This window comes from Octopus sinensis, linkage group LG5, assembly GCF_006345805.1.
Source record: "Octopus sinensis linkage group LG5, ASM634580v1, whole genome shotgun sequence".
Lineage (NCBI taxonomy): Eukaryota > Metazoa > Mollusca > Cephalopoda > Octopoda > Octopodidae > Octopus > Octopus sinensis.
In genome coordinates, this window is record NC_043001.1 from 102,370,059 (window position 1) to 102,396,798 (window position 26,740).

Consider the following 26,740-nt stretch of genomic DNA (forward strand, 5'->3'; position numbering starts at 1 on the left):
AAATCAAGTAAATTTCTGTAATGAATTACTTAAAAACCAAAAAAAAATGGAAGTAATCTGTCAAAATATCAGTTTTTTTAAACGAATCCACCCCCTTCCCTGCACAGATTTTACTACTACTACTACAACAACAACGCCGCCGCCACCGCTACTGCCACCACCACCACCACCACCACCAACAAGCATTCAAATGCTTTAAAAATTGTGCACTCATTTGCGGATGTGTGTATGCTGAACAAATATTAACAATGAGGGATGCCTCAATCTGGTTGCTCCACATGCTGGAAATAACAGCCAAATCTCTGAAAATTTTTTTTTTATTTTACAAAATTTCAGTTTTTCTAAATCTGGTTTTCAGAATAATGACACGTACTCCACAGAAACGAGGAATGCATCAACACTTGTTACCCATCTCCATCAACCAAATGCCAGCAAACAATTAGGTAAAAATTTTACTTGTCCTTTCATTAACGAGATGGTGGATTAGAATTTTCATTAATTGAATTCTGCTTCTCTTTGCAATGGTACAGAATGAGTTTCAAATCATTTAAAAAATTTTTTGAAACATGGCCATTTGTCTGCAATTTTATTCGATCCTCACAGACCCAGCTAAGGGGAGAAGGGGACTGTGCAACTGCACAACCATTCTCTCTAGCATGTGGTGCAACCACATTATGTCAGCTGGTTTCACATGCAACTACACAGGTAAAAACATCTTGATGGTTGGTATAGAAGTAGAACAGAGTAGAGGTATTCACCAAGAGTGAGAAAAGTGAAGTTTTTCAAAAAATTGGATTGAGGGAACGGAGATTCATTTTTCTTAAATCCCAAATTGTAATCTGTATTTTTTTCATGTGAAAATTCATCCCTCAAGAATTTTTTTTTTAAATTTGTTTATAATTGAATAATGGGAAGCGGATTTGTGGGGCAAAATTGTTATCTCTAATGCTGAAAACAGAAATTTGAAAACATTTTTAAAGAATACAAAAGGTGGAAGTGTATGCAACACAGCTGCCTCTATATGCTTATGAATGCATACAGGAGACTGAGTGTGTATATAGGGAAGGTGCATGACCTAGTGGTTAGGGTGTGTCACTCTGGATTGCTAGATTGTGGGTTTGATTCCTGGACTGAGCATCACATTGTGTTCTTAAGAGAGACATTTTATTTCACGTTGCTGCAGTTCAGTCAGCTATAAATGGGTAATGCTATGATGGAACAGCCTACCGGTCACCAAGCTAGCAGGATGGCAGCATTCAAAGGCTAAAACAATGCAAAGTATCATGTATAACAACATGATACACACACACATACATGCACACATATGCATACATACACATCATCATCATCATCTAACGTCTGCTTTCCATGCTAGCATGGGTTGGACGTTTTTGACTGAGGGCTGGCAAACCAGATGGCCGCACCAGGCTCCAATCTTGATCTGGCAAAGCCTGGTGCGGCCGTCTGGTTCCCCAGCCCTCAGTCAAAATCGTCCAACCCATGCTAGCATACATACACATACAAATGTATATGTACAAATGTATCTGCCTATAGTTTGTGAGGTTGAGAGTTTTGAGGTTCAGTTATGACACGTCTAACACAGCCCCAGGCTGACTCTTCAGTGGAAACTGAGAGAAGCCTCTCGTGTATGCATGTGCATATCTGTGAGAATCTTTGAGAGGTAAGTGGCATCATTGCTTATATCCCCCCCACCACCACTGTCAACAAACTCCTCTGTTGGTTTAGTGCCTGTGTGGAATAAGGACCGGTAAGGTTAAGCATTCAGGACATTATCTGGTCAAAGACAATGCTTCAGTTATATACTTGTCTAAACCACACTGGCATGGAATAACAAATATAAAAAGCAAACAAACTAAATACATATAGATGTGTGTGTCTGTGTGTCTGAACTTACGTTTACATAGCTCTAAAAACCTGGTACTGATTATATCAGTAAGTTAGCAGTCTGACAAATGAAGATCAATAAAATAAGCACCAAGCCAAAACAAGTATAGGTGTTGATGCAAGGAGTTTCTTCCCAACCTCATGGTTCCAGGTTCAATCTCACAGCATAGCACACTGTCTTCTACTACAGCCCCAGGCCAACCAAACAAAGCCTTGTGAATGGATTTGGTAGCCAGAAACTGAAAGGAGCCTGTTGAATACATGTGTGTGTGTGTGTGTCTTTGTATTGCCTTTGTCCCATACTATTGTTTCATAACTGTTGTGGGTTTGTTTATGTCAGCGCAGGGTTTTCGCAAAAAAAAAACAAAAGAACAAGTGCCAAACTTAACAAAAAATAAGTACTGGGGTCAATTTATTCAGTTAAATACTTTGAGGCCACAGTCCAATGAGTGAAACAGAGAAAAGATAATAGAAACCTTTCAATGTAATGCCCATACATGGCTGCAGTCCAGAATGTGTGTGTGTGTGTATGTGAGTAGATGAATAGATAAACATACACACGTACATGTATGTAATAATGTAGTATATTCGAATATATATATATATATATATATATACGTGTGTGTGTGTGTGTGTATATATATATATATGTGTGTGTATATATATATATACATATACGTGTGTATATATACATATATGTGTATATATATATAGATATATACATATACGTGTATATATATATACATATATACATATACGTGTATATATATATATATATATACATATACGTATATATATATATATATATATATATTATATATATATATATATATATATATACAGGAAAACTGAACAAGGAGACAAACTCTTGGGATGTTGTTAAGCCTTATATATCTCGAACTCTTCTACATATAAAGTGATAGTATGTTGTCAACTTAATGTGACAGTCCCATGAAAAGGAAGAATGCTACTGTTATTTAACCCTATGAAACACTGTTTCCTGTTGGACTTGACACATTTTCTGTGTCCTTATGTTTGTCTCCATTTTGAAAATTTTAGCCAAATGAATTAATCCCAGTACTTTTTTAAAGCCTGATATTTATTCTATCCATTTCTTTTGTCGAACAACTGAGTTACAGATGCATAGACACACCAACATCAGTTGTCAAGCAGTGACACACACAAGGCTTTGGTCAACCTGAGGCTGTAATAGAAGAACTCGCCCAAGACAATCATTGGGACTGAACCCGGAACCATGTGGTCAGGAAGCAAACTTGTTACCACACAGCGACGCCTGCATCTATAAGTATTTACATTTTCAAAACAACTTTTACATGGTCTTTGTATATCTGCACAAAAACGCTTTTAGAAAATATATGCACACACATAAGAGAGAGAGAGAAAGAGAGGGAGGAAGAGAGAGAGAGAGGGAACATAGAAATAATTGTGGAAGCATATCAAGCAATACTGATAATCAATAATGTAGCATATTAAAGTGCAATAAATTATAATAAATTCTTTACTAATATGTTTAATGGCATTTTTTTTATTGAAGCTGTTCTAATGAAAAAGAAAACAAAATTACATCAAGCCATTATATTTTGTAAATCAATAAAACACAGAAATTAATATTGTTATATTCATTAATAGCATTATCAATATTATTATTGTTAAGAGTGGGCAATGAATTGGCAGAAACGATGGAGTACCAGGTTAAATGCTTACAGTATTATTTAATCTTGCTTCTATATTCTGAATCCATATTCCATCAGGGTCGACTGATTTAATCCTCTTGAGGTCACTAATGTACACAAGTCATTTCAATTGACTATATTCAAACTCATACATAACGAAAATGGCTTTGTGCTTTAGTCAAATGAAATGAATATTTTGTTGAAAGGTGAGTTAATAGACATGATACTAAATGCTTTAAACTATTCAGATGTGTTCAAGTCCTAGGAGGGTTGACTGCTTTTATTCTATCAGTATGATTACTATAAATAGGTACCAGTAATATACTGTTAACAATCAAATTGATCACCTTTTCTAAACTACTTCTGTGTCGAAGAAACATGTCAGTTATTGTCGGTGGTAAAGTGTAACTTTATTTGGAAAATTACTATTTGTAAATCTCACAGCGAGAGATACTCAGCCACAGTACTTTCGAGTAAAGATTGTTTGCCAACATATTGTTTTGAGCTGAGTGGGGGTGCTAGATTCCCTTGTTAAAAAATGTAAGGACACTGATTGTATCGTATAGCCAACTGGAGATGATGTCTCCTAGGGCTAAATTACTGCAACATTCATCCTAAACCTGTAACTTTATTGTTGTCATTATAGTTGTAGTGAAAGACAAACTGTTGCATTTGCATTTAATTTATTTTAATTCAATTCCCTAAATTTTTTTTTTGCATTTTAACAAGAAACAATTGTGAATTGAAAGACCATGTTTTAGATTTTTTTATTTCAATAACCCTGAAGTTTACAATCCTAATCCTTTCGCAATTGTTTTTCTATCTGTTACAGTGACAAGTGGCTTAGTTTCAAATCCCATTCGAAGCCAATTCATTTCCCGACCCAAACAAACTGCTGTTGTTGTTTAGCCCTAGTTAGCTCTGACTGAACTGCCCCTTGATCAAATCTACTCGAGCTGTGACCATCTGGTCTTTTTAGAAGCAGGACTACACTACCTTCCTTTACTTAAGGCTTGATGGCAAAGAATTTAATTGTATCTTCAGTAGGTCAAGTACCCACATAAAAATCTTCATTGGATCCTCATAAATTGGTTTAAAAGGTGATTATCACTGGTGCTGGTGCCACATAAAAAGCACCCAGTACACTCTTAGCAATAGGGATTGGCAATAAGGACATCCAACTGTAGAAAGCTTGCCAAAATGGACAATGGAACCTGGCATGGCCCCTGCCCTTACCATCTGCTGTCAAACTATCCAACCTATGCCAGCATGGAAAATGGATGTTGAATGATGATGATGATATCACTAGAATGTGGGTCTTTGCATTTCTTGGTCTAACATTTTACATTCAGAACAATAACATATGTTAATTTCCTACCTGATCTTTGGTTAACAGCAGTTAGGTTTAGGTTTGACAGAAAGTAATGAAATCTTTTTTTTCTGCCATAATATGAAAATATTGCAAGCCAGGAATTAGTTAGGAAGATTGATATCATTATTTGCAATACCTTGATATTCTGATAGAAAAAAAAAATGATTTCATCTTATGGGACTTAATTACCATGAATGGAAGATGTAGTAAGAAAATAACCAAGAAAGTGAGACAGACAAATACAAAGACACTGTTTTTAGTGGCACACTAACAATAATAATGATGAGGATTTTTAAGATTTGGCCACAAACATGTAATTAATTTCAAGAACGTGACTGATATATATTTTATAGGATTGAGGAATATAAAATTAATGTTGATCCTGGTGGGATTTGAACTCAGAACATAGACGGATGAAACTACATTATCTCAAGAGATTCTGTCTGATGTTCAGTCAGTTATGCCACCCACTTCCCAAATGGCACACAAACTCATTTTGGTGAGCTGGAAGAATCTTTAGCAAATCTTACAAAATGCTTAACAACATTTCTTCTTTCAAGCAATGGGGTCAACATAATTGACTAAACCTCACCCCACTAAAAGGGCTAACCTGGTGCCAAAATTTGAAACAATTACTATGACGACGACGATGATGACAATGATGATGATGATGGTCGTTGTCGTCATACAAGTCCTCCTTATCTTGCACCTTTTCCGTCTCTCCAAGAATGACATGTGAAGGCACATAGCTTAGTGGTTAGCAATATTTGGCACATGGTCATAAAGTAGTGTGTTTGATACCCAGTTGCAATAGCTTCTATTTCACGTGGCTTTGGTCCACTCAGCTGGCAGAAATGAGTTGTACTTCTATTGTATTTCAAAGGGCCAGGCTGGTCACATTCTGTGTCAAACTGAATCTTCCCGAGAACTACATGAATAATATGCATCACTGTGGTGTACTCAACCACTTGTACATTAATTTCAAGAGCAGGATGTTCCATTGATTCGATCAACCATAACACTCAATTTTACTAACAGAGTGCCAGCTACCAAGAATGGCTCAATGGCCACCACAATAATGAAACATAGTTTCCCCTGGTCAATGTGACCTTTTGTCCCCAAAGAATAAGTAAAACATATATTTTGGTTGTACCTGATTCCTTAAAAGGATCTATCTTGTGCCCTGTTCCCAAAGACAACATGGTACAGCAATAAAACGGACAGATTATGGAAACCCAATGTGCCAATGCTAAGGTAATGAAAACACCAGCTGCAGAAGCAATATGCAGTTTATGTGGTGAAAGGCAGAGTCTGCAGTGCATGTCAACATGCTCAAATGAGTCTTTCAGTGAATCTTCCAGTTAATTTAAGATTAAAGTAGTCAGAAAAAAACATAATGTATTAGATTAAATGAAATTAATTCAGAAGATCATTTTTAAAAATTTACATCCTGTTTCAAAACAGACACTTTAATCAACAAATCTAATGAATTAGAATTAAAACTCAGAGACATTAAACACTTGCAAATATTATTGTAGCTAACAACAAAATAGTTTCTCACTGGATAGACTGCTGACTGGTCTGATGGCCAACTATTCCATCTTGAAGCTTTGCTTTCACTCACTCAACTGCTGTTGTCCAAGCACAGCACTAACACAGTGTCACCAAGTTTCCTTCGATTGAAGCATTTCATGGAATGTGATCCGAAGCATAAACATGGCTTATTAACTGGAATACACAACTTAATAATATCCCTTAATTGCTGTTTGATTGGATGAAAACAAGGATGAGTGAGTGAGAAGGGTTGGAAAGGAAATGGGGGTGTGGGCGTGCAGAGCGAGTGGCTGGAGGTGAGGGTTGTTAGTCACAAAGTAAAGCCAGCCAGGCAGGTGGTGCGGAGGAAATGGGAAGGCAAATTATGTTGATGGTTCTGCTTGATGACTTCTTGTAGCAGCCTTTCACACCGGATGGACAGCAAGCATTTAGCACTTTTCAATTGTTTACAGGCAAATAATGTTGTGATGGTAGTGGTAATGATGGAAACTGATGGGTGCGGATTGTAGTGGTAGTTGTGGTTGGTGGTGGTGGTGGTAGTGAAGAGAACTATAATGATGGACATGATAGATGCTGCTGTTTGTAATGGTAAAAGAGAGATGAGCGATATGCTGGATGATTGTGAAAATAGCAGAAGAGGTAAAGGCTTTCATAACAGACAGTTTATGCTGATATTAACGAAGGAAGCTGATATTGTCAGTAATAATAGATTAAAGAGGGATTAGCTGGGGTAACTAGTGTAATTAGTACTGATAAGGTGAAAGTATTGGTGGCGGTGGGAAAAATCCGTCCGTCTCTACCACCAATCCATACACTATATTCCAACTCTGTTGTGGAATCTGATCTCTGTACTCTCAGTGTAGTAACAAAGATTTCTATTTAATGCAGCTCAACAGCTCTCTTCCTCGTGTCTCTGTCTGAGGTCCCTACTCCTCTCTGAACACCTCCAACCATCAGCAACTGTTTGACTGTGTATAGCAATTCACCTGAAGCCATAATTCCTAATACACAACTCTCCTTGGGGCTCTCACACTTGGGTGTAGGTTATGGGTATGGATGGTGATGACAATGGCCAGTGCAGGCTGTTGTAAATAGTAATGGATTCCATTTCTGCACCAGAAATGGAATCATTTACAACTTCAAGCAGCCCTGCACTGGCTACTATCATCACCATTCACACCCATGACCAACATACCAATTCCTTAATACGCAACTGGCAGAAGTACTTCACCTTTGACCCCTTTCAACACTCTTACCATTCATATCCTTCTCTATATCCTTCATACACCCAAAACCAAAACATACTTCTCTCACAATTGCATTGCAAATGTACAGAATAATGATGCTGCTTACTACAATTCTAGAAAGTTACCATCACACACTAATTCCCAACACTGCAATATACTGCCATTGTTGCCCCATAACTCCAAAAGATCTCTAAAAACTTCCCAGAATATTCCTCTCTGTAAGTATTCATCTAGCTTCTATGACCCTTAAACAGTGCACTCCACTGCCAACTCCTATCCAAAGAAAACTTTCCAATCTTTCTGTTTCCACAGGTATCAGCTCTCATCTTTATGCTCTGACGGCACTTCCTTATGCTATTCTGTGACTCATTTTGAAGAATGCCCATTTCTCTAAACTTTTTCTCACTTTCAACACCTGAAAAGTGATGAGTCAAGTTGCTAACCACTACTTCCTTTGTCTCTAACCTCTTTATAACCACAAGTAGACATTCTTTGGCATCAGATCTACTGTGAACTTACCTGTTAAAGTCACATGCCAATGTTTCACACTCTGCAGAACTTCAGTGAAAGCAACCTTATGGTATTTGATACAAGCAGATTCTTTGAATCTCACCGTGTCTGGGATGAGAACATTTCTGCTAAGTTAAGGTGGTGAGCTGGCAGAATCGTTAGAACGCTGGTCGAAATGCTTAGTGGCATAGTATAAATATATACCTATTTCTTTACTACCCACAAGGGGCTAAACACAGAGAGGGCAAACAAGGACAAACAAACAGATTAAGTCGGTTATATCGACCCCAGTGCGCAACTGGTACTTAATTTATCGACCCCGAAAGGATGAAAGGCAAAGCCAACCTTGGCGGAATTTGAACTCAGAACGTAACGGCAGACGAAATACGGTTACACATTTTGCCCGGCGTGCTAACGTTTCTGCCAGCTCGCCGCCTTTATAGTATAAATATATACCTGTGGTATCTTATATATCTATATATGTAGATACATGTAGTACCTGTAAGAATATATTTTCCATATGTAAATGAAGTCACATTCTTTCCCAGCACTCAATACAAGTTTAGAATTCATGAAGTGGATAAGTTAAAAGTAATGACCGTAAGTTTAAAGTTAACCAATGATTAACAATGTGTCTAATGATGAATCACAACAAAATAAATACATAAAATACATATAACAAAATAATACATAAAAAAAACATTTAAATATTTCTAGAAACAAAAAATAAATCAAAAGAGATAGATGTATGTACACACACTTATACACACATGTGAGTGTATATGCATATGTGTGTGTGTGTGTGTGTGTGTGTGTATGCGTGTGCGCACGCCTGATATCAAATTCTCTATCTAGAGTGCTGTTAGTCTCTGACACAACAACTTCCTTTCTGCCTAATATCCACATAACTATAAAATTATCAGTTTCAGATAATCCATTTAGATTAATCCTCATATCAAATACTATATCTAAATTGATATCAACATCACATAGTATATCTTAACTGCTTTTGATATCAAAGATATGTTAATTAGCAGCCATGGATGATGGCATACTGTCGTTATCTCAACACACAAGGTTGAAATGAAAGCCAGCTTTCCAGCATTATTAAGTTTAGAACATCAAACATATTCAGAGTAAACTAGTTTTCCCTGTTTTCTGTATGCGTATATTTATGTTTATATATGTGTATGTATGATATAGGTTGATATAGAATATTTCTGAAAACTTCAGCACTTTAGGTAGTAACTTTATAATAGTTTGAGGTGCTGGGTGAATAAGATAAAGAAAATACAATATCATCATATATATGTATATGCATCATATTAGATGTGTGTGTGTGTGTGTATATGGAGCAACTGTCTTTGAAGACTCATATTGTCGTTGAATGTTCGAAATGAGGAGCAGATAGACAGCCAACAACAGATGAAGGGTCATTTCCCTGTGTTTACTTGTCCAGTTTTCTTTTTTTCTTTCTCATCGTTTACGCATTTAACTCATTTGTCTACATATTTCATGTTGTTTACACAGTTGGTGACATCCCGTACCCATACATATATATATATACTAGCAGTATCGCCTGGCGTTGCTCGGGTTTGTAAGGGAAATAATTATATAAGCATTTTTAGAGATGTAAAGTATAATAGCCATCTCAATATGGCTAACCACAAAGGGGGAGGGGTGTTACTGTAGCTTTTTACGTTCTGAGATTTAATAATAAATTTTAGAGAGTTACTTCCCTTATATATGTCAAAAATGGATTAAAAATGGGAAAAATTGATGGTAAATTTTTTTTTTAAATCGTAGACTCATCGTAGACGCGCGCTAATACCCAGACGGTCTCGATATGAATCACGACTATAAGATACCCGGTTTTGGTTAAACTGCACTGCAAAATGTGGGAGTAGTTAGGAATCTAAATCGTAGGAGACAGACCACAACCTCACTTTTATATATAAAGATTTCCTCTATTTACATAATATTGAGGTCTCTTTCTTTCTTTTGTTATCTTACTGTTTTTACCAATATAAATATATATATATAAATATATATATAGTTACAGAGATGTACTTGCATAGCAAGTGACTTGATCTGAGATCGTGTGCTGGAACGAAAACAGTTGCAGCATTGAAGGTGTTTATAAGCCATTTAAGAAACACACAAAAACCGTTAGATTCACTTCAACATTTAAATTTAATTTGTCAAAATATTTTCATCGCTTTGAGACCGCGACCTGTTAGCACATTTTTGTCAGTGAACAGGTCGCGGTCTCAAAGTGAAGAAAATATTTTGGCAAATTAAATTTAAATGTTGAAGTGAATGTAACGGTTTTTGTGTGTTTCTTAAATGGCTTACAAACACCTTCCACGCTGCAATATATATATATATACACACATATATATATATGTATGTATGTATGTATGTGTGTATATGTGTATGCATGTATGTGTGTGTGTGTGCGTGTCTGTGCTTGTGATTGTCCTCCACCACTGCTTGACAACGAATGTTGGTTTGTTTACATCCCTGTCACCTAGTGGTTTGACAAAGGAAACAGATAGAATAAGTACAATGCTTACAAAAATAAAACGAGTTGATTCATTAAACTACAATTCTTCAAGGCATTGCCCCAGCGTGGCCACAGACCAATGGCTGGAAAAAGCAGAAGAATAAAAGAATACATTCTTGCTTTGGTCTTATGTTCAAGGCATGAGAAAGCTTGAGTTTACATGAGAAGGCCTAACAGACCTGGTAGAAACAGCAGCCAAATCTCCCTCAAATCACACCTTACTGTCTTATGTATGTATATATATATGAGCCAATGAGGGGGAACTCTACATGGTAGCTAGACCTGGTAGAAATAGCAGCCAAATTTCCCCAAATCACACCTTACTGTCTTATCTATGTATATATGTATGTATGAGCCTATGAGGGAGACCCCTACATGGCAGCTAGACCTGGTAGAAATAGCAGCAAAATTCCCCCAAATCACACCTTACTGTCTTATCTATGTATATATGTATGTATGAGCCTATGAGGGAGACCCCTACATGGCAGCTAGACCTGGTAGAAATAGCAGCCAAATTTCCCCCAAATCACACCTTACTGTCTTATCTATGTATATATGTATGTATGAGCCTATGAGGGAGACCCCTACATGGCAGCTAGACATGGTAGAAATAGCAGCCAAATCTCCCTCAAATCACACCTTACTGTCTTATCTTTCTGCTACTTGGATATAGGTGTTATATTCGTTGTAAAAAACTTTCCTGTCACACACTCACGCACACGCACACACACACACACACCCTCACACACACACACACGCGCACACCCACACACACCCACTCACACACGCGCACACCCACACACACCCACTCACACACACGCACGTTAGCTTACAATTTTATTTATATATTTGCGTGTGTATATGTGGAAAGAGGAAGTGGGAGGCAGAGTGAAAGAATCACTCACTACAGTAAGTCAATTACTTTCATTTTATTCGTTGCCCACTGTGTGTGTGTGTTTGCGTGTGCTGTAAACCAGACTAAGAAAAGCATTTGACACACACACCAGAATGTGAGTTTTCTGTAAATTTTGCTTAATTGGAGTTTAAATTTTAAAAACTGGACCTGGCATGACGCGATGCATTGTACTCTTAAAAATGCAAGGTAAATTGTAATTGAAGAAATCCTATATTGTAGATTTGTATAACTCCCAAAGGGAGGCAGATAAAATCTGCCTTTTATAATAAGAGATATATATATATATATATATCGACTCGTGGCCGATGCCAGCGCCGCCTCGACTGGCTTCCGTGCCGGTGGCACGTAAAATACACCAATCCGACCGTGGCCGTTGCCAGCCTCGCCTGGCACCTGTGCAGGTGGCACGTAAAAAGCAACCACTACACTCACGGAGTGGTTGGCGTTAGGAAGGGCATCCAGCTGTAGAAACATTGCCAGATAAGACTGGAGCCTGGTGCAGCCTTCTGGCTTCCCATATCCCCGGTCGAACCGTCCAACCCATGCTAGCATGGAGAACGGATGTTAAACGATGATGATGATGATGATATCTATATATACACACACCACACACACACACATGTGGTCACATGCAAGACTGTGTCATTCACTTCACAACCCCATGTTTTCAGGTTCATTCCTGCAGCATGTCACCGGGGACAGTAATCTTTGGGCTGACCAATGCCGTGTGAGTGAAACTGGAGCACAGAAACTGTTTGTTTGTGTGTGTGCAGTTTTTGCATGTACACCCGCTTGTATTTTGGGCCTCTTTCTCTGCTGCATAAAACAATGTGAGTAGCAAAAACATGTTGGATTACAAAAGAAATTTGCTAGATCTTGTTGCAGTTTGAACTCTCATTTACTATAAATTGCATGCTTTCAATTTCTTAAGCAAAAACCAAAATGGTTACCCATCGAATAAAAAAAAACAAAACTGAAGGAAAGGAACAAGAAAGAATGAGAAGAAAGTTAGAATGGAAAGAAGGAGTCATAATGGCTTCAATTGGATGTGCATTGGCAATGGAAAAATACTTAGGGTTTATTTATAAAAAATGTAACATTCTGTCAGATGTAATGAGTTATCCAACATTAAAGTCATATTAATTTGTACAAGAAATGTTTTTTTTATTAGATTTATGCAAAAATCTGCATGTGTATAAGATAGGGAATTGTGGGAGAGGGTCTGAATGGATTTTTAAGTGGTTGGCTGTATTTGAAGGGGATATCTTGCGAGTTTGCTTTTTTTTTACCTTTAACTTGTTTCATTCGTTAGACCGTGGCCATGCTAGGGCACCACCTTGAAGAATTTTAGCTCAATTAGTTGACTCCAGGACTTTTTTTTAAAGCCTGGTGCTTATTGTATTGCTTTTTTTTTTTTGTCAAACTGTAAAGATACAGGGATGCAAACACATCGGTTGTCAAGCAGTGGAGGAAGGGGCAAACACACACACAACAGGTCTCTTTCAGTTTCCATCTACCAAATTCACTCACAAGGCTTTGGTTAGCCTGAGGCTGTAGTAGAAGACAGCTGCCCAAGGTGTCACGCAGCAGGACTGAACCTGGAACCATATGGTTGAGAAGAAAAACCTTCTTACCACATAGTCATGCCTGTACCTACAGTTTAACGACACACTCCACATGTTAAATGGTTATCTATGTAACATGGTCTATAGAGGTCTGTCTAAAAGGCATTTTGATAGGCCAAATATGCCTAATGATCTCTAGTTTATAGAAAAATATGTTTTGGAAAAATTCCGACTACACAAGGTTAACACTTACCTTGGCATGCACTTGACCGTAGTAATCTAGATAGACATATTAGAAACCTGTTTGGATATGGACCTTCACAAACCTCACATCTCATCACATATAGCCTTTCCATATAAAACCATAACACATACAATATACCATTAAACTAAGATGATACCATCTTCAAGCATATCTGAAACATAGAAACCCCTTGAGAGAGGCCACCACGATTCCCCATCTCATGTACATTTTCACACAATTTCACACAAAAACATCTCTTATACGAATTTATTTGGTTTTGATATCAGACACCAAATTGCATATAACAGAATATCACATTTGTCTATCAAACAACTTTCTGCAACTATTTTCCCATTGAAAATGCAGTCAAAACAAAGAGGCATAATTTGACTTACAAAAAGAGAAAATGTCTCTTTCATCTCCTTCTTGCTTCCTTCTCTCTTTTTCTTTTTTTTCATGTGAAGCCACTTTGTGACCAAGGGAATGAATGGCATGCAAATTTGTACTCCATTAGTTCAAATTACAGCCTGGCCATAAAACTTAAGCAGTTTATTTATTTAACATAAATCAGCATCATCATCATCATTTAGCATGGGCTGGATGGTTTGATCCGGGCTGGCAAGCTGTACCAGACTCCAGTCTGGTTTTGCATAGTTTCTATGGTTGGATGCCCTTTCTAACACCAACCACTCTGAGAGTGTAATGGGTGCTTTTACATGCCATTAGCAGGGATGTCATTTGCATGGCACCGGTATCTGCCATGACTGCGACTTTACTTAGCTTGATAGGTTTTCTTTTCAAGCACGACATAATGCCAGAGGTCCTGGTCCTGGTCCTCCATGAGGCCCAACACTTGAAAGGAGCTTTTCATATGCCACCAGTATCGGCCACTTCACCTCCGTGAGGCCCAATGCTCAAAAGGTGTTGATTACGTGTCACTGGGTGCCAGTTACATGACATCAGCAGACTGAATAAAAATCATTTCTAACTCTACTGTTGACATTGAATTTTATCTGCTTGTTGAATGTTCACCCAGTCACAGATGTGTGTGTGTCGTCATCATTTGATGTGCTTTCCATGCTGACATGGGTTGGATAGTTTGACAGGAGCTGGTAAGGCCAGGGGCCATGCTAGGTTCCATTGTCTGCTTTTCCTAATGGCAAACACTACAGAGTCGACTGGGTGCTTTTTATGTGGTGCCACCACTGATAGGGTCACCAAGTACCTATTTCTTTACTACCCACAAGTGGCTAAACACAGAGAGGACAAACAAGGACAGACAAACGGATTAAGTCGATTATATCGAGCCCAGTGCATAACTGGTACTTATTTAATCGACCCTGAAAGGATGAAAGGCAAAGCCAACCTCGGCGGAATTTGAATTCAGAATGTGACGGCTGATGAAATACTGCTAAGCATTTCGCCTGGCGTGCTAACGATTCTGCCAACTCGCCGCCTATAAGGGTCACCAAGTATCTTGAAGATGTCCCCACACATGCATGTGTGCATGCACACACACCCATCTATGCACAAATGCAAATTTTAATTCCACCTTTAATGCAAAACTCTGTACCACATCAGACAATTTCAAATGTTAAAACTCTCAAACTCTTATTTATTTATTAAAATGACTTGATACTTTCTTTCAATGGAAAATAGAATAAAGGCAGCAAACCATCTTAAACTTTTCCTACAATCCACTTTAAGCTTGGTGGCCATCCACACCAATACCTTACTTGATCCTCTCTCACAAGAAAAAAATATTTATTTATAAATTAACCATTTTTGGTCAGCATCTCTACATATATATCTCAGTTCTGTTAAACAGCCTGTTGCCCACTCTCTTAAGCCACACATTCAATGAATCAATGCATTACATGCTGTGTGTACATACACAAGCAATCCTACGCAAGGAGTCAATTCAACTACAACCACACTTGAATTCTTTCGCTCCAACTTTTAGTAGCCTACCACTACCACTACACAAGTAGCAGGAAAACTTCAAAGATTAAAAAACAAATTGAAAATTGAAAGAGAATGAAAAAAGGGGAAAATAGAAACGCAATTACCTGAAACAAAAAAAAATTACTAAAAGAATCTGATAAGGAAAAAAAAAAAAATGGAAACAGAAAAGGTGGGGAAAAAAGTCAATAAAAAAGAAGAAAATATAATATGTCGCCATATAATCTAAAAAGTTGGTAAAATTGCAACTCACCTCGATTGAGGATATTTTGAAATACACTTTCAGGTGTTGAATCATTAAATGGTGGCACACCAGTGAGAAATTCAAACATACACACACCGAGAGCCCACCAATCAACAGCTTCATCTGTAAACATAAAACAAAACAAAGTGATCTACACATGTATGTATATATAAGCATGTATGTATATCTGGGAAATAAAAACTATGAGAGAAACTAGCATCTCTGTTCAGAGTGTGTGTGTGTTGGAAGCTCTAATAGAATTAAAACTATCTACAAAGAAAATTACATGGAATTGCTATGTTGCAACATGTCTCCACAGTTCTTTGTGATACAGAGAAAACTATGTTATATTACAGTTACATTGACTTTTGCAGATATTTTCCAACCTTATTTCTGAGAGATAGCATGGCAAGAATGAAGAGGAGGAGGGGGGGATAGGCACTTTTTTTTTTTTTTTTTACAGTGAAAGATAACATCAAGTAAAATGAAATACTTTGCAACAAAAAAAGAAAGAAAGCTGGTTAAAAAAAATGAAAAAATTCACTTCGAAAATAATTACTGTTCTTAAAAACGTAATTTTAAAGCTCACATTTTTTTTTTTAATGGAAATGAAATAGTTAGTCACTGACATCATCATTGCTGTCATCAAAACTAGAATTGTCATCATCGTCATCATCACCATCACCATCTTCTACATCACTTACATTACTGACAAGTCATCAATACCTCTAATCATTAGAAATATCACCAACATCGCCTGTGATACCACTGCAACCATCATCATCATCATCATCATCATCATGGGCATCATTTTAACTACATTGCAATTACTACCACTAACATCACTGCCCATCTCACACAGGGACTTCGATGTTCACCGATACCATCGACAGCTTCCCTTGGTGTTAGAGGACTCTGCAAAACCCGCACCATCAAATCCAAGCATACACTGATTGAATAAATTACATCTCCTGACATTATTTCCAAAACAAAATGGAACCTAAAACTATTGGTACAACAGTCCAAATTGTCTCTTTTATTATCGGTGCACACAGAACAATTAAAAAAAATCTGGATGCAATACCCCAGGCTTTAGGTTTACCAGATATATTAAGATGTGTGCAAATGGCCGTGAGGTAGGTGTGGTGTGTTTGAGCTGTGGGCAGGAGCTAAGGAATAATTACACACAAGCTGACTGTAAAAGATCTGTGTTGAAGGACAAGATGAACAAGACTTTTAAATTTTAGTACAAAGCAGTCACTTTGGGGGAAGGGTGCTGGTTGATTAGATTGACCCCAATGTTTGACTGGTACTTTATTTTATTAGTCCCACAAAAGGATGCAAAGCAAGGCTGACCTCAGCAGGAGTTGAGCTCAGAGTGTGAAAAGCTAGAAAAAATACTGTGAAATGTTTTGTTCAAAGTGCTAACAATTCTGCCAGTTTATGACATTATATTATTATTATATTCCCATGCCAGGAATTGAACCCAAACTGCCTGGATGAAAGCCAAGAATCCTAACAACGAAACTACATAGCAACATCAACAACAACATACAAGCAACATTTGTCATCTTATACATTTAGATGTACAAAAGGTGGGAGCGAAACAAACAATATAAAAAAGGTACAGCCACTCACTGAAACCAGCATCTGCTGCGTTACATAGAAAATGGTAAGGTGGGCAAAGGAATCGGTCAATTGGCTTAATAGTAAAAAGTTCATACCTCCATCAGTGACACTAAACAAATTCCTCTTCCCACATACTTTGTTGCAGAAATCAAGTGAATGAACGACAATGGAACCACCAAGATTGCTAGCCAATCTTGTCGAAAGCAAATAGAACAAACAATACGATAAAAAAAAAGAGAAGAAATTTAGACAGCTGGAAATTTTCTTTTTTTAGGAAAAGACAAAAGGGGATCTAAAAATGGGAGATGAAAGCTAACACATTCTTTTCCAGTTATATTCAGTTTTGGTTTGGAAACAAAAATAAAGGACAAAGGGAAAACAAGAAAAATATAGCCAGTTGTTAAAAGTGACGGTGCTAGGAGTGTGTGTGTGTGTGGGGGGGGATGAGAGTGCTTATGGACATCATAACCTTCTATATCTTTAAATCCAGATTTGCTTTTGGCTAAAAGCTCTTTTGCTGTTGTTTGCATTCTCTGCTTATAATGTTGCTGGCAATGGTTGTGGCAACATGAATGTGTGTGTGTGTGTGTGCGTGTGTGTGTGCGTGTGTGTGTGTGTGGTATGTTCTTATATTGTGTCTGCAAACTGTGTGGATATGTTTGTATTGTGAAAATGTAATGAAATATGAGTATGCTTGTACACATGTCTGTGTATGTGTGAGAGAGAGAGAGAGAGAGAGAGAGAGAGTGTGTGAAAGATGAAAAAGATAAGACCAGATGCAATGGAAAAGGGAGTGTGTTTTGTGGTGTGCATGTGATGCAAAATAAGTGTTGCATTGAGATAATTTGCAAAGAAACAAAACAAAAATGCAATGAACCAACAAATAAAGAAATAAAAATGTGAGATGTGAGGTCATCAGCTGACCATGCTTCAGATAATGTAGATAATCTCATTCCTACCTGCTACACACACACACACACCTCACTCACTCTCGGGAGAAAAGGTTTGGTTGAAGACAGACAAATACATCGACAGAGAAGCAGTCAGTCATACAATTCTGCCACTCATTTTTGTCGCTTCCTTGGAGGGAGTAAATACAACAGGAAAGAAACATTTTTTCCGTGCATGCACACATGGGCATGGGTGTACGCGTGTGCATGTGTTGTTGTTGTTGTTGGCTTTTCTGAGTTTCCAGATCCTAAGGATTTGGCAGCATTGATATGCGTAGTTGAAGATTTGTGCGTTTCACCCACCTCCTAATGAAATAGGGAGTGGGAAGAGAGGGAGGCAGAGTGAGAGAGAGAGAAAGAGAGGGCTAAATAACATTTATCTTAAGGTTAGATTATTTTTTTCTTCTCCCAGTTTCCAGTAAAGCCACCTGCTACCGTGGCCAACAACAACAACAACAACAACACACACTGCTACCAGCCACAACCACAGCCACTTAGCTGTTTGTGGATTTTCCCCAACAGCTTATCAACAACTCCACTATGTTAGACACAATAACAGTGCAATGTTCCAAGTGTCTTTTGATGCCAACCCAAACTCATTTTGCTTTTATCTATTTCTTTTTCCCAGCGCATACAATTGTATACATGTGTATGTGAAAGCCTGCTTTTCTTGGCAGAATCTCAAGAAGTCTATCTTCCACTTGTCAAATATAATGCTTTTGTTTGAATATGCCACTTCTCTTCATACATGGCATGATATGCACAGATATATATATATACACGCATCACAAACAGTTCCTGGTTGTGTATTGAACATGATGAGGACTTTTACTTCTAATTAACAGAAGTTTCCGAGAATGGCAATAGTATTTAATCCAAGAATAACATGTCATGTTACATGTAAAAACCGTTTTTCCGTTAGCTTTAGCAATCAAGGTACCAGCCACATCTTTCAGTGTACTTATTACATTTCCAGTTGAGCTTTTCACACATGCAGCCAAATAATGTCAAATGTCCCGAAATTTTAATGTTAATGACAATGTTCTCCAGATTGTATACACTGCTTCAATACCATTTCTCTTTGGTTAGATGTTGAATGCCAACTTTGGTTCAATTAGTCATAAAATCCTACAGCAGTGGATATATTTACTAAGATGCTTCTCTTGAGCTCTCCCGATGATATACTCAATACCGTGAAACGCTGAGTAATATCATGGTCTAATACCCTTATTCAATGTGAAAAGTATTTCAGTATAAGACACTCAGATCAATCCAAGGATTCACTTTTTATATTTATTATCACCAGATAAAATCCAGAGATTATTCAATAGACAAAACATACTCTTGATAATATTGGGTTTGATCTCAATAAAAAGAAATTTTGATTAGTAAGATATAAAATGCCTAAGCTACTAATAGATTAACAGAGTTGCTTGAATTTTTAGCATGTAGCATCTAATCCTCATCTTATAAACCTGCAACTTATTACCACTGCTAATAATGAGATATACTAACTCGTGTGTTTGATCTCTAGCTCTGGTTTTTGAAATTCTAGTTGAGAAATTAATCTTTATCTTCTACTAGCAGTATCGCCCGGCACTGCTCGGGTTTATTTCAGCCCTTTAAGTGAACATTTTTCTGGTTGAAATACACTGAAAAATGGCAACACAGTCAAAAAGTAGGGATTTTCATAGAAAAAAAGCACCTTTTTGATGTAAATAATTTTTGGTGTTAACATGGTCCAATTTGAATTTTTTCTTCTACGGAAAGAAGAGCAAGCCTTCTTCTATCATACTCTCAATTTTGGTCAACTTGTGCCACAGGGTCTCAGAGGAGATAGTGTTAGTTGAAGGCTACCAAACCTGCCAGACACAGACAACTTCAGCTTCATATATATATAGAGAGATTTGAAGATATGTTAAATGTTCAAAACTTAATCCTCAGACCAAGTGAAATTCAAAAGCAAATAGCAGTTTATGGTTCAATAAAAAACCCAGTAGAATGCCTGGCATTAAAATATGAATCTTGCACCAGGTTCTCTCTGACCTGCTGACAAGGAGAACTGGTAGGTTCCAAAGAATTTTGTGATTAATCTTATCTTTTGCTTGTTTCAGTCCAGACATACTGAGGCACAGCCTTCAAGAGTTTTGGTCAAACAAATTGAGCCTAATGTTTACGTTTTAAGTCTGGTTCTTATTCTATTGGTCTCTTTTGCCAAACTGCTAAGTTAACAAACATTTAATAGGATAGTTTGATTTGGATCAATGGAGAAGACAGTGAGAATGTACCATGGTACCAGACTTGGTACCATGGAACCAGACTTGGACTTCACATCTTTTCTCCTGTAAAATAGTTTTTTGTCCCACAAGTGATGCAGCACAAAAACACCCATACATAGAAAAAAGTGTAATTAAGAAAAAAAAACCTTCACACATACCCCACCCTCTCTATCCATCTATCTATCTAGCTATGTATATATATATATATATATATATAGATGTGTATGTGTGTGCATTGTTTTAGAATATGCATCTATATACAAGCAAACTTCCATATACAACTTTTAAAATATATCAATAATTAAAAAGAAAATAAAACAAATCAACAATTTTGAGTGACGACAATAAACGAGAGGAAGAGAAGCAAGAGAAAACTTTAATATTTCAAAATCTGAATATATTTTGACAACTAGAGAAGATGGGCGGGGGGTGAAATAATTTGATAAAATGTTTGGAAAAATTAACAGAACATTAAAAAAATATGAAGAGAAAATATTAAAAAAAAAAGACATCATGTTATGCTATACATATTTTACATTTGTTTAAATGTAGAGGTACTGGTAAATTCTGGCATTGTACATATTTAATAGGCTGTCACAGCCAATCAAGCTTATTGTTTTTTCAAAAGAAAGTCGTAGCTCGAAGTCTTTTGGACAACTTATATTATTTTTATTTTGATAGACAGCTTATTAAAAAATATTTGGGAAATTTATCCACCAAGCTATTTAGCATCGTTTCCTTTAGCTTAACTGGCACTTCGTCAGTGACGACGACGAAGGTTTTAAGGTGATTTGATCAATGGAACAGTCTGCTCGTCAAATTAATGTACAAGAGGCTGAGCGGTCCACAGACATGCGTACCCTTCGTGTAGTTCCCAGAAGAGATTCAGAGTGACACAGAATGTGACAAGGCCAGCCCCTTTTGAATTACAGGTACAGTTCATTTTTGTCAGCTGAGTGGACTGGAGCAATGTGAAATGAAGTGTCTTGCCCAAGGACACAACATGCACCAGCTAGAATGAAACTCACAACCTTAGAATCATGCCAGATACCCTAACCACTAAGCCACGTGCCTTCACTTCTTTTACCACCTCTCTGTCTCTGTCTATCTCTCTCACTCTCTCTCTCTTATACATGGGATAATAAACACATATTAATGTGCTCACATATTAGTATACATACATAGACAGTTAAGCGCACACATACACACACACACAAATCAGGGCATCAAAACTAGACAAAGACTAGTGAATGGCAGAAATGCATGAAACAGAAACAAGCAATTTTACTTTTTTGTTTGGTCACTGTAATGGTGGTGAAGTCATTTGTCAGGTTACATCAAATTCTTACACTATTTGCTTCCCACAGCAAAATCATCAGATTTGTCAATTCAGCAATTCAGCCAAAAAAAAATGGTCCTTTGTAGTTTGGTTCAATAATAAAATACTTAGCCGAAAGAATTCAACTGAAGAAAATGCCAACTGATGACAATTAAGGAGGAAATATGCAGAATGTACTGGCTTTGTGGTTAAACGAAAGGTTTTTGTGAAGCAAACACAGAAACCACTCCAAATTCACCAATGTATACTGCAATAAAACATTATTAGGCTTGCATCAAGAATGCCCCATCACTTTGGAACTCAAGAAATGACAGCAGAAAAGAATTCCAAAATTTTAAGAATGATCTTACTTAATTCTTGGAGATCTCACATAAATATATGCATATAACAACACCACCACCACCACTAACAACAACAACAAATAAAAAAAAAATAAAGATGACATCTCTGATTGTTAGAGAGACAGCAAGTGTTGTCAAAATAAAAAAAAATGTATAAGCATCTCCACAAGAGACTATCTTCCAGATATAATTGCCTAAATTTCAGACTGGCCAAAGAAAAATGTGGACATGTCTGCTTCCGTAGCCTTCCCCCACCCCCACTACCAATCATTTTCAAGAAAGGAGACATATGGAGGTTTAGGGTGATACAACAGAGCATGACAAAAAACTGTCTGAAAATATCAAACTCACTACCAGTGCAACATGAGAATTACCATCACCATTCTCGTTGAATTTTCCCCATTCAGGCATAGGTTGAACAAATTACATATGTCCTGCTTGTTTTCCAAGTGTGGTAAGCACCATTTGAGTGTGATCATTGCCACCGTCGCCTTACCAGCACATATGCCAGTGGCACATGAAAAACAACATTTGAGCATGGTTGTTGCCAGTGCCACCGGACTGGCTCCCGTGCAGGTCGCACGTAAAAAACACCTTTTGAGTGTGGTCATTGCCAGAACTGCTTGAAAGGCCCTCATGCCGGTGGCACATAAAAGCACCCACTACACTCTTGGAGTGATTGGCGTTAGGAAGGGCATTCAGCTGTGGAAACTTTGCCAGATCAGATTGAGCCTGGTGCAGCCTTCTGGCCTACCAGTCCTCAGTCAAACCATCCCACCCATGCCAGCATGGAAAGCAGGCGTTGAATGATGATGATAATAGTACTTTATTCCTCTGGTCTTCAGAAGGTTAAGCACCAAAACCACCAAAACTTCAGGGTCTATTCTTCACACAAACAATTAACACTTTTATTCCCATGTGAAAACAGACATGTGAAAACAGACAGGTGCAAACAAGTGTATGATAAACTTAATCTTTTATTTGTTTCATCAGATTGTGGCCATGCTGGGGCACTGTCTTAATGAATTTTAGTCCTACACTTGTTTCTTTTTAAACCCAGTAATTATTCTATTGGTTAAACTGCTAAGTTTGGGAGATGTAAACACACCAACACTAGTTGTCAACCAGACACACATACATACATATGAGGCTTCTTTCAGTTTCCTTCTACCAGATCCACTGACAAGGCTTTGGTTGGTCCAAGGCTATAGTAGAAGACACTTGCCCAAGATGCCTCGCAGTGGGACTGAACCTGGAACCCTGTGGTTGGGAAGTAAACCACATAGCTATATCTGTGCTTGTTTGGTTTCAATCAACTGAATTTCACTAACAATGCATTGGTCAGCCGAAAGTGCTAAACAATTGGCTGGAGTCCAGAGCTACATGGTCATGAAGTGCATTTCATAACCAGAGTTACGCCAGCACTGACAAACAAATCTATATACAACGACACATCAGATGAAAATATCAAAGGTATATATATGCATTCAGCTCTTTAATAAACATCACATGTAGGTGCCACTCATTAAGTCTCATTTGATAGCCAACCCAAGGCTGAAGCAGAAGATAAATGCAGTTGAATCACACAAAGATCCTCTTGGGTACAGAGTAAACTTGTTAATTGCACAGCCATGTTGGTTTGGGACTTAACAATTTTGCCATTTAATATTGGCAAGGCCAGTCATAAGGTTGTTGATAAATGTCAATACTTGATACACAAAGTGTGGGTGTTGCCATTTATACTTACCATTGATGCACTTGCTTAAGAAGTAGATGTACTCTGCTTACTTAAGTAAACATATTCACAATTTTCCCGCCAAATCCTGAGGTTACTATTAAGGTAATCAACTGAGTGTATGCATAGAGTCCTGGCAGAAGGCGGAGAGGTCTAGTGCCACTTCATCTCATACCTTACATAAATATACATACATATATATATATATAATAATAATAATATAAATTATAATATATATATAATAATAATAATAATAATAATATAAATATATATATATATATATATGTGCATACCAGCCTCCCCTCTCCACGCCACCAGTGTTATCCAAGGGAAGGCAAAAGACGATACAGCTTGGCACCAGTGAACTGGAGCAACGTGAAATAAAGTGTCTTGCTCAAGAACACAACACACAGCCCGGTCCAGGATTCAAACTCACAACCTCACGATCGTAAGCTCGATGCTCTAACCACTGAGCCATGCACCTTCATATATATATATATATATATATATAATATCCATATATATATAATATATATATATATATATATGATGAAGGGATTGTTCATTATGTTGCCTGTCTTGATTTTCTATTTGTTTCTATCATTGTTCACAAAAAAAGTTTGTTTTCCATGTTTTCGCACTTCATGTTCTCGTTTTCCTTGTTATATTTTTTGATATCCTGTACCTTTTTATGCATGTGTATATACATATATATCCAAGTATGTACATGTATGTATATATATGCATATATATATATATATATATATATATATTGATAGAAATGGCAAGAAAACAAAACAATGAAAGAGAGGAATTTATCTGTAAACATATGTGACAATTATTCGGTAGCCATGATAAAACTCTGTGTTTCGGATGTCGGGACGGAAACCCACACCGGCAATATTGTATTGAGAGATAGATAGATATATGAAATATGATTATTTAAGAAGTTTAAGATATCTTACAAAGAATGTATTACCCTTCAAAATGAAATCTAAAATTGGTAATCATTATTAGGTCATACATCCACTCGTAAGAGAAAAGGGTGTATCTTTGTATAGTCAGGAGCACTTATTCAAAATTCAGTATACTGTATTCTCATTGAATATATCTGATTAACTATATATATATATGTATGCATATATGGGTACAGGACGTCACCAGCTGTGTAAACAACATGATGTGCGAAAACAAACGAGTTGAATATGCAAACAACAAGAGGAAAAAATGGAAAACCGGATAAGTAACACAAAGAACAACCCTTCATCAATTACTGGCTGTCGATTTACTCCTCATTTCGAGCATTTAACAACAATATGAGTCTTCAAAGACAGTTGCTCCCATAAATTCCCAAATAAAATTTAGGATTTATGGAGGGTCAAAGTTGGGAACAAAAACAGGACAGTGGAGACATACAAGGAAACCGAACAAACATGGAGGGGCGTTAGACCAGAATGTGAGGAAAGTAATATATATATATATAATGGCGGCGAGCTGGCAGAACCGTTAGCATGCCGGGCGAAATGCGTAGGCGTATTTCGTCTGCCGTTACGTTCTGAGTTCAAATTCCGCCGAGGTCGACTTTGCCTTTCATCCTTTCGGGGTCGATAAATTAAGTACCAGTTACGCACTGGGGTCGATATAATCGACTTAATCCGTTTGTCTGTCCTCTCTGTGTTTAGCCCCTTGTGGGTAGTAAAGAAATATATATATATATCATCATCATCATCATCATCATCATTTAACGTCCGCTTTCCATGCTAGCATGGGTTGGACGGTTCAACTGGGGTCTGGGGAGCCCGAAAGCTGCACCAGTCCAGTCAGATCTGGCAGTGTTTCTACAGCTGGATGCCCTTCCTAACGCCAACCACTCCGAGAGTGTAGTGGGTGATTTTATGTGCCACCGACACAGGTGCCAGACGAGGCTGGCAAACGCCCACGCTCGGATGGTGTTTTTTATGTGCCACCGACACAGGTGCCAGACGAGGCTGGCAGACGGCCACGCTCGGATGGTGTTTTTATGTGCCACCGACACAGGTGCCAGATGAGGCTGGCAAACGGCCACGATCGGATGGTGCTTGTTACGTGCCCACAGCACGGAGGCCAGTCGATGCGGTACTGGCTACGACCACGTTCGGATGGTTTTCTTGTGTGCCACGTGCCACCGGCACTGGTACCACAAAGATACAAATTCCATTGATGTTCATCTATTTTGATTTGTTTTGATTTTCATTTGCCTCAACAGGTCTTCACAAGTGTCACAAGAAGGAAGGTATGCACAGGTGGACTGACTACGTCCCAGGTAGGGGCCATGGGTTATGGCCTGACTAGTCTTGCCGGGTCTTCAGATGGTGTTTTTATGTGCCACCGACACAGGTGCTAGATGAGGCTGGCGAACGGCCACGATCGGATGGTGTTTGTCATGTGCCCACCGCACTGACTACAGCACTGATGGATTTCTTGTGTGCCACGGCACTGGTACCACAAGATACAAATTCCATTGATGTTCATCTATTTTGTCTATTTTGATTTGATTTGATTTGATTTTGATTTTCACTTGCCTCAACCGGTCTTCACAAGTGTCACAAGAAGGAAGGTATGCACAGGTGGACTGACTAGTCTTGCCGGGTCTTCGGAAGGTGTTTTTATGTGCCACCGACACAGGTGCCAGATGAGGCTGGCGAACAG

At 37.8% G+C, this 26,740-nt stretch overlaps 1 protein-coding gene across 1 annotated transcript in view; it reads right to left on the minus strand.

Moving 5' to 3' along the window:
* Positions 1 to 26,740, minus strand: part of LOC115212233 (serine/threonine-protein kinase greatwall-like) — a 788,337-nt gene that overhangs the window by 144,106 nt on the left and 617,491 nt on the right. Inside the window, exon 13 of the mRNA XM_036502979.1 lies at positions 15,789 to 15,902. Within this exon, the coding sequence (XP_036358872.1) occupies positions 15,789 to 15,902 (114 nt within the window). The remainder of the gene's footprint in view (positions 1 to 15,788; positions 15,903 to 26,740) is intronic.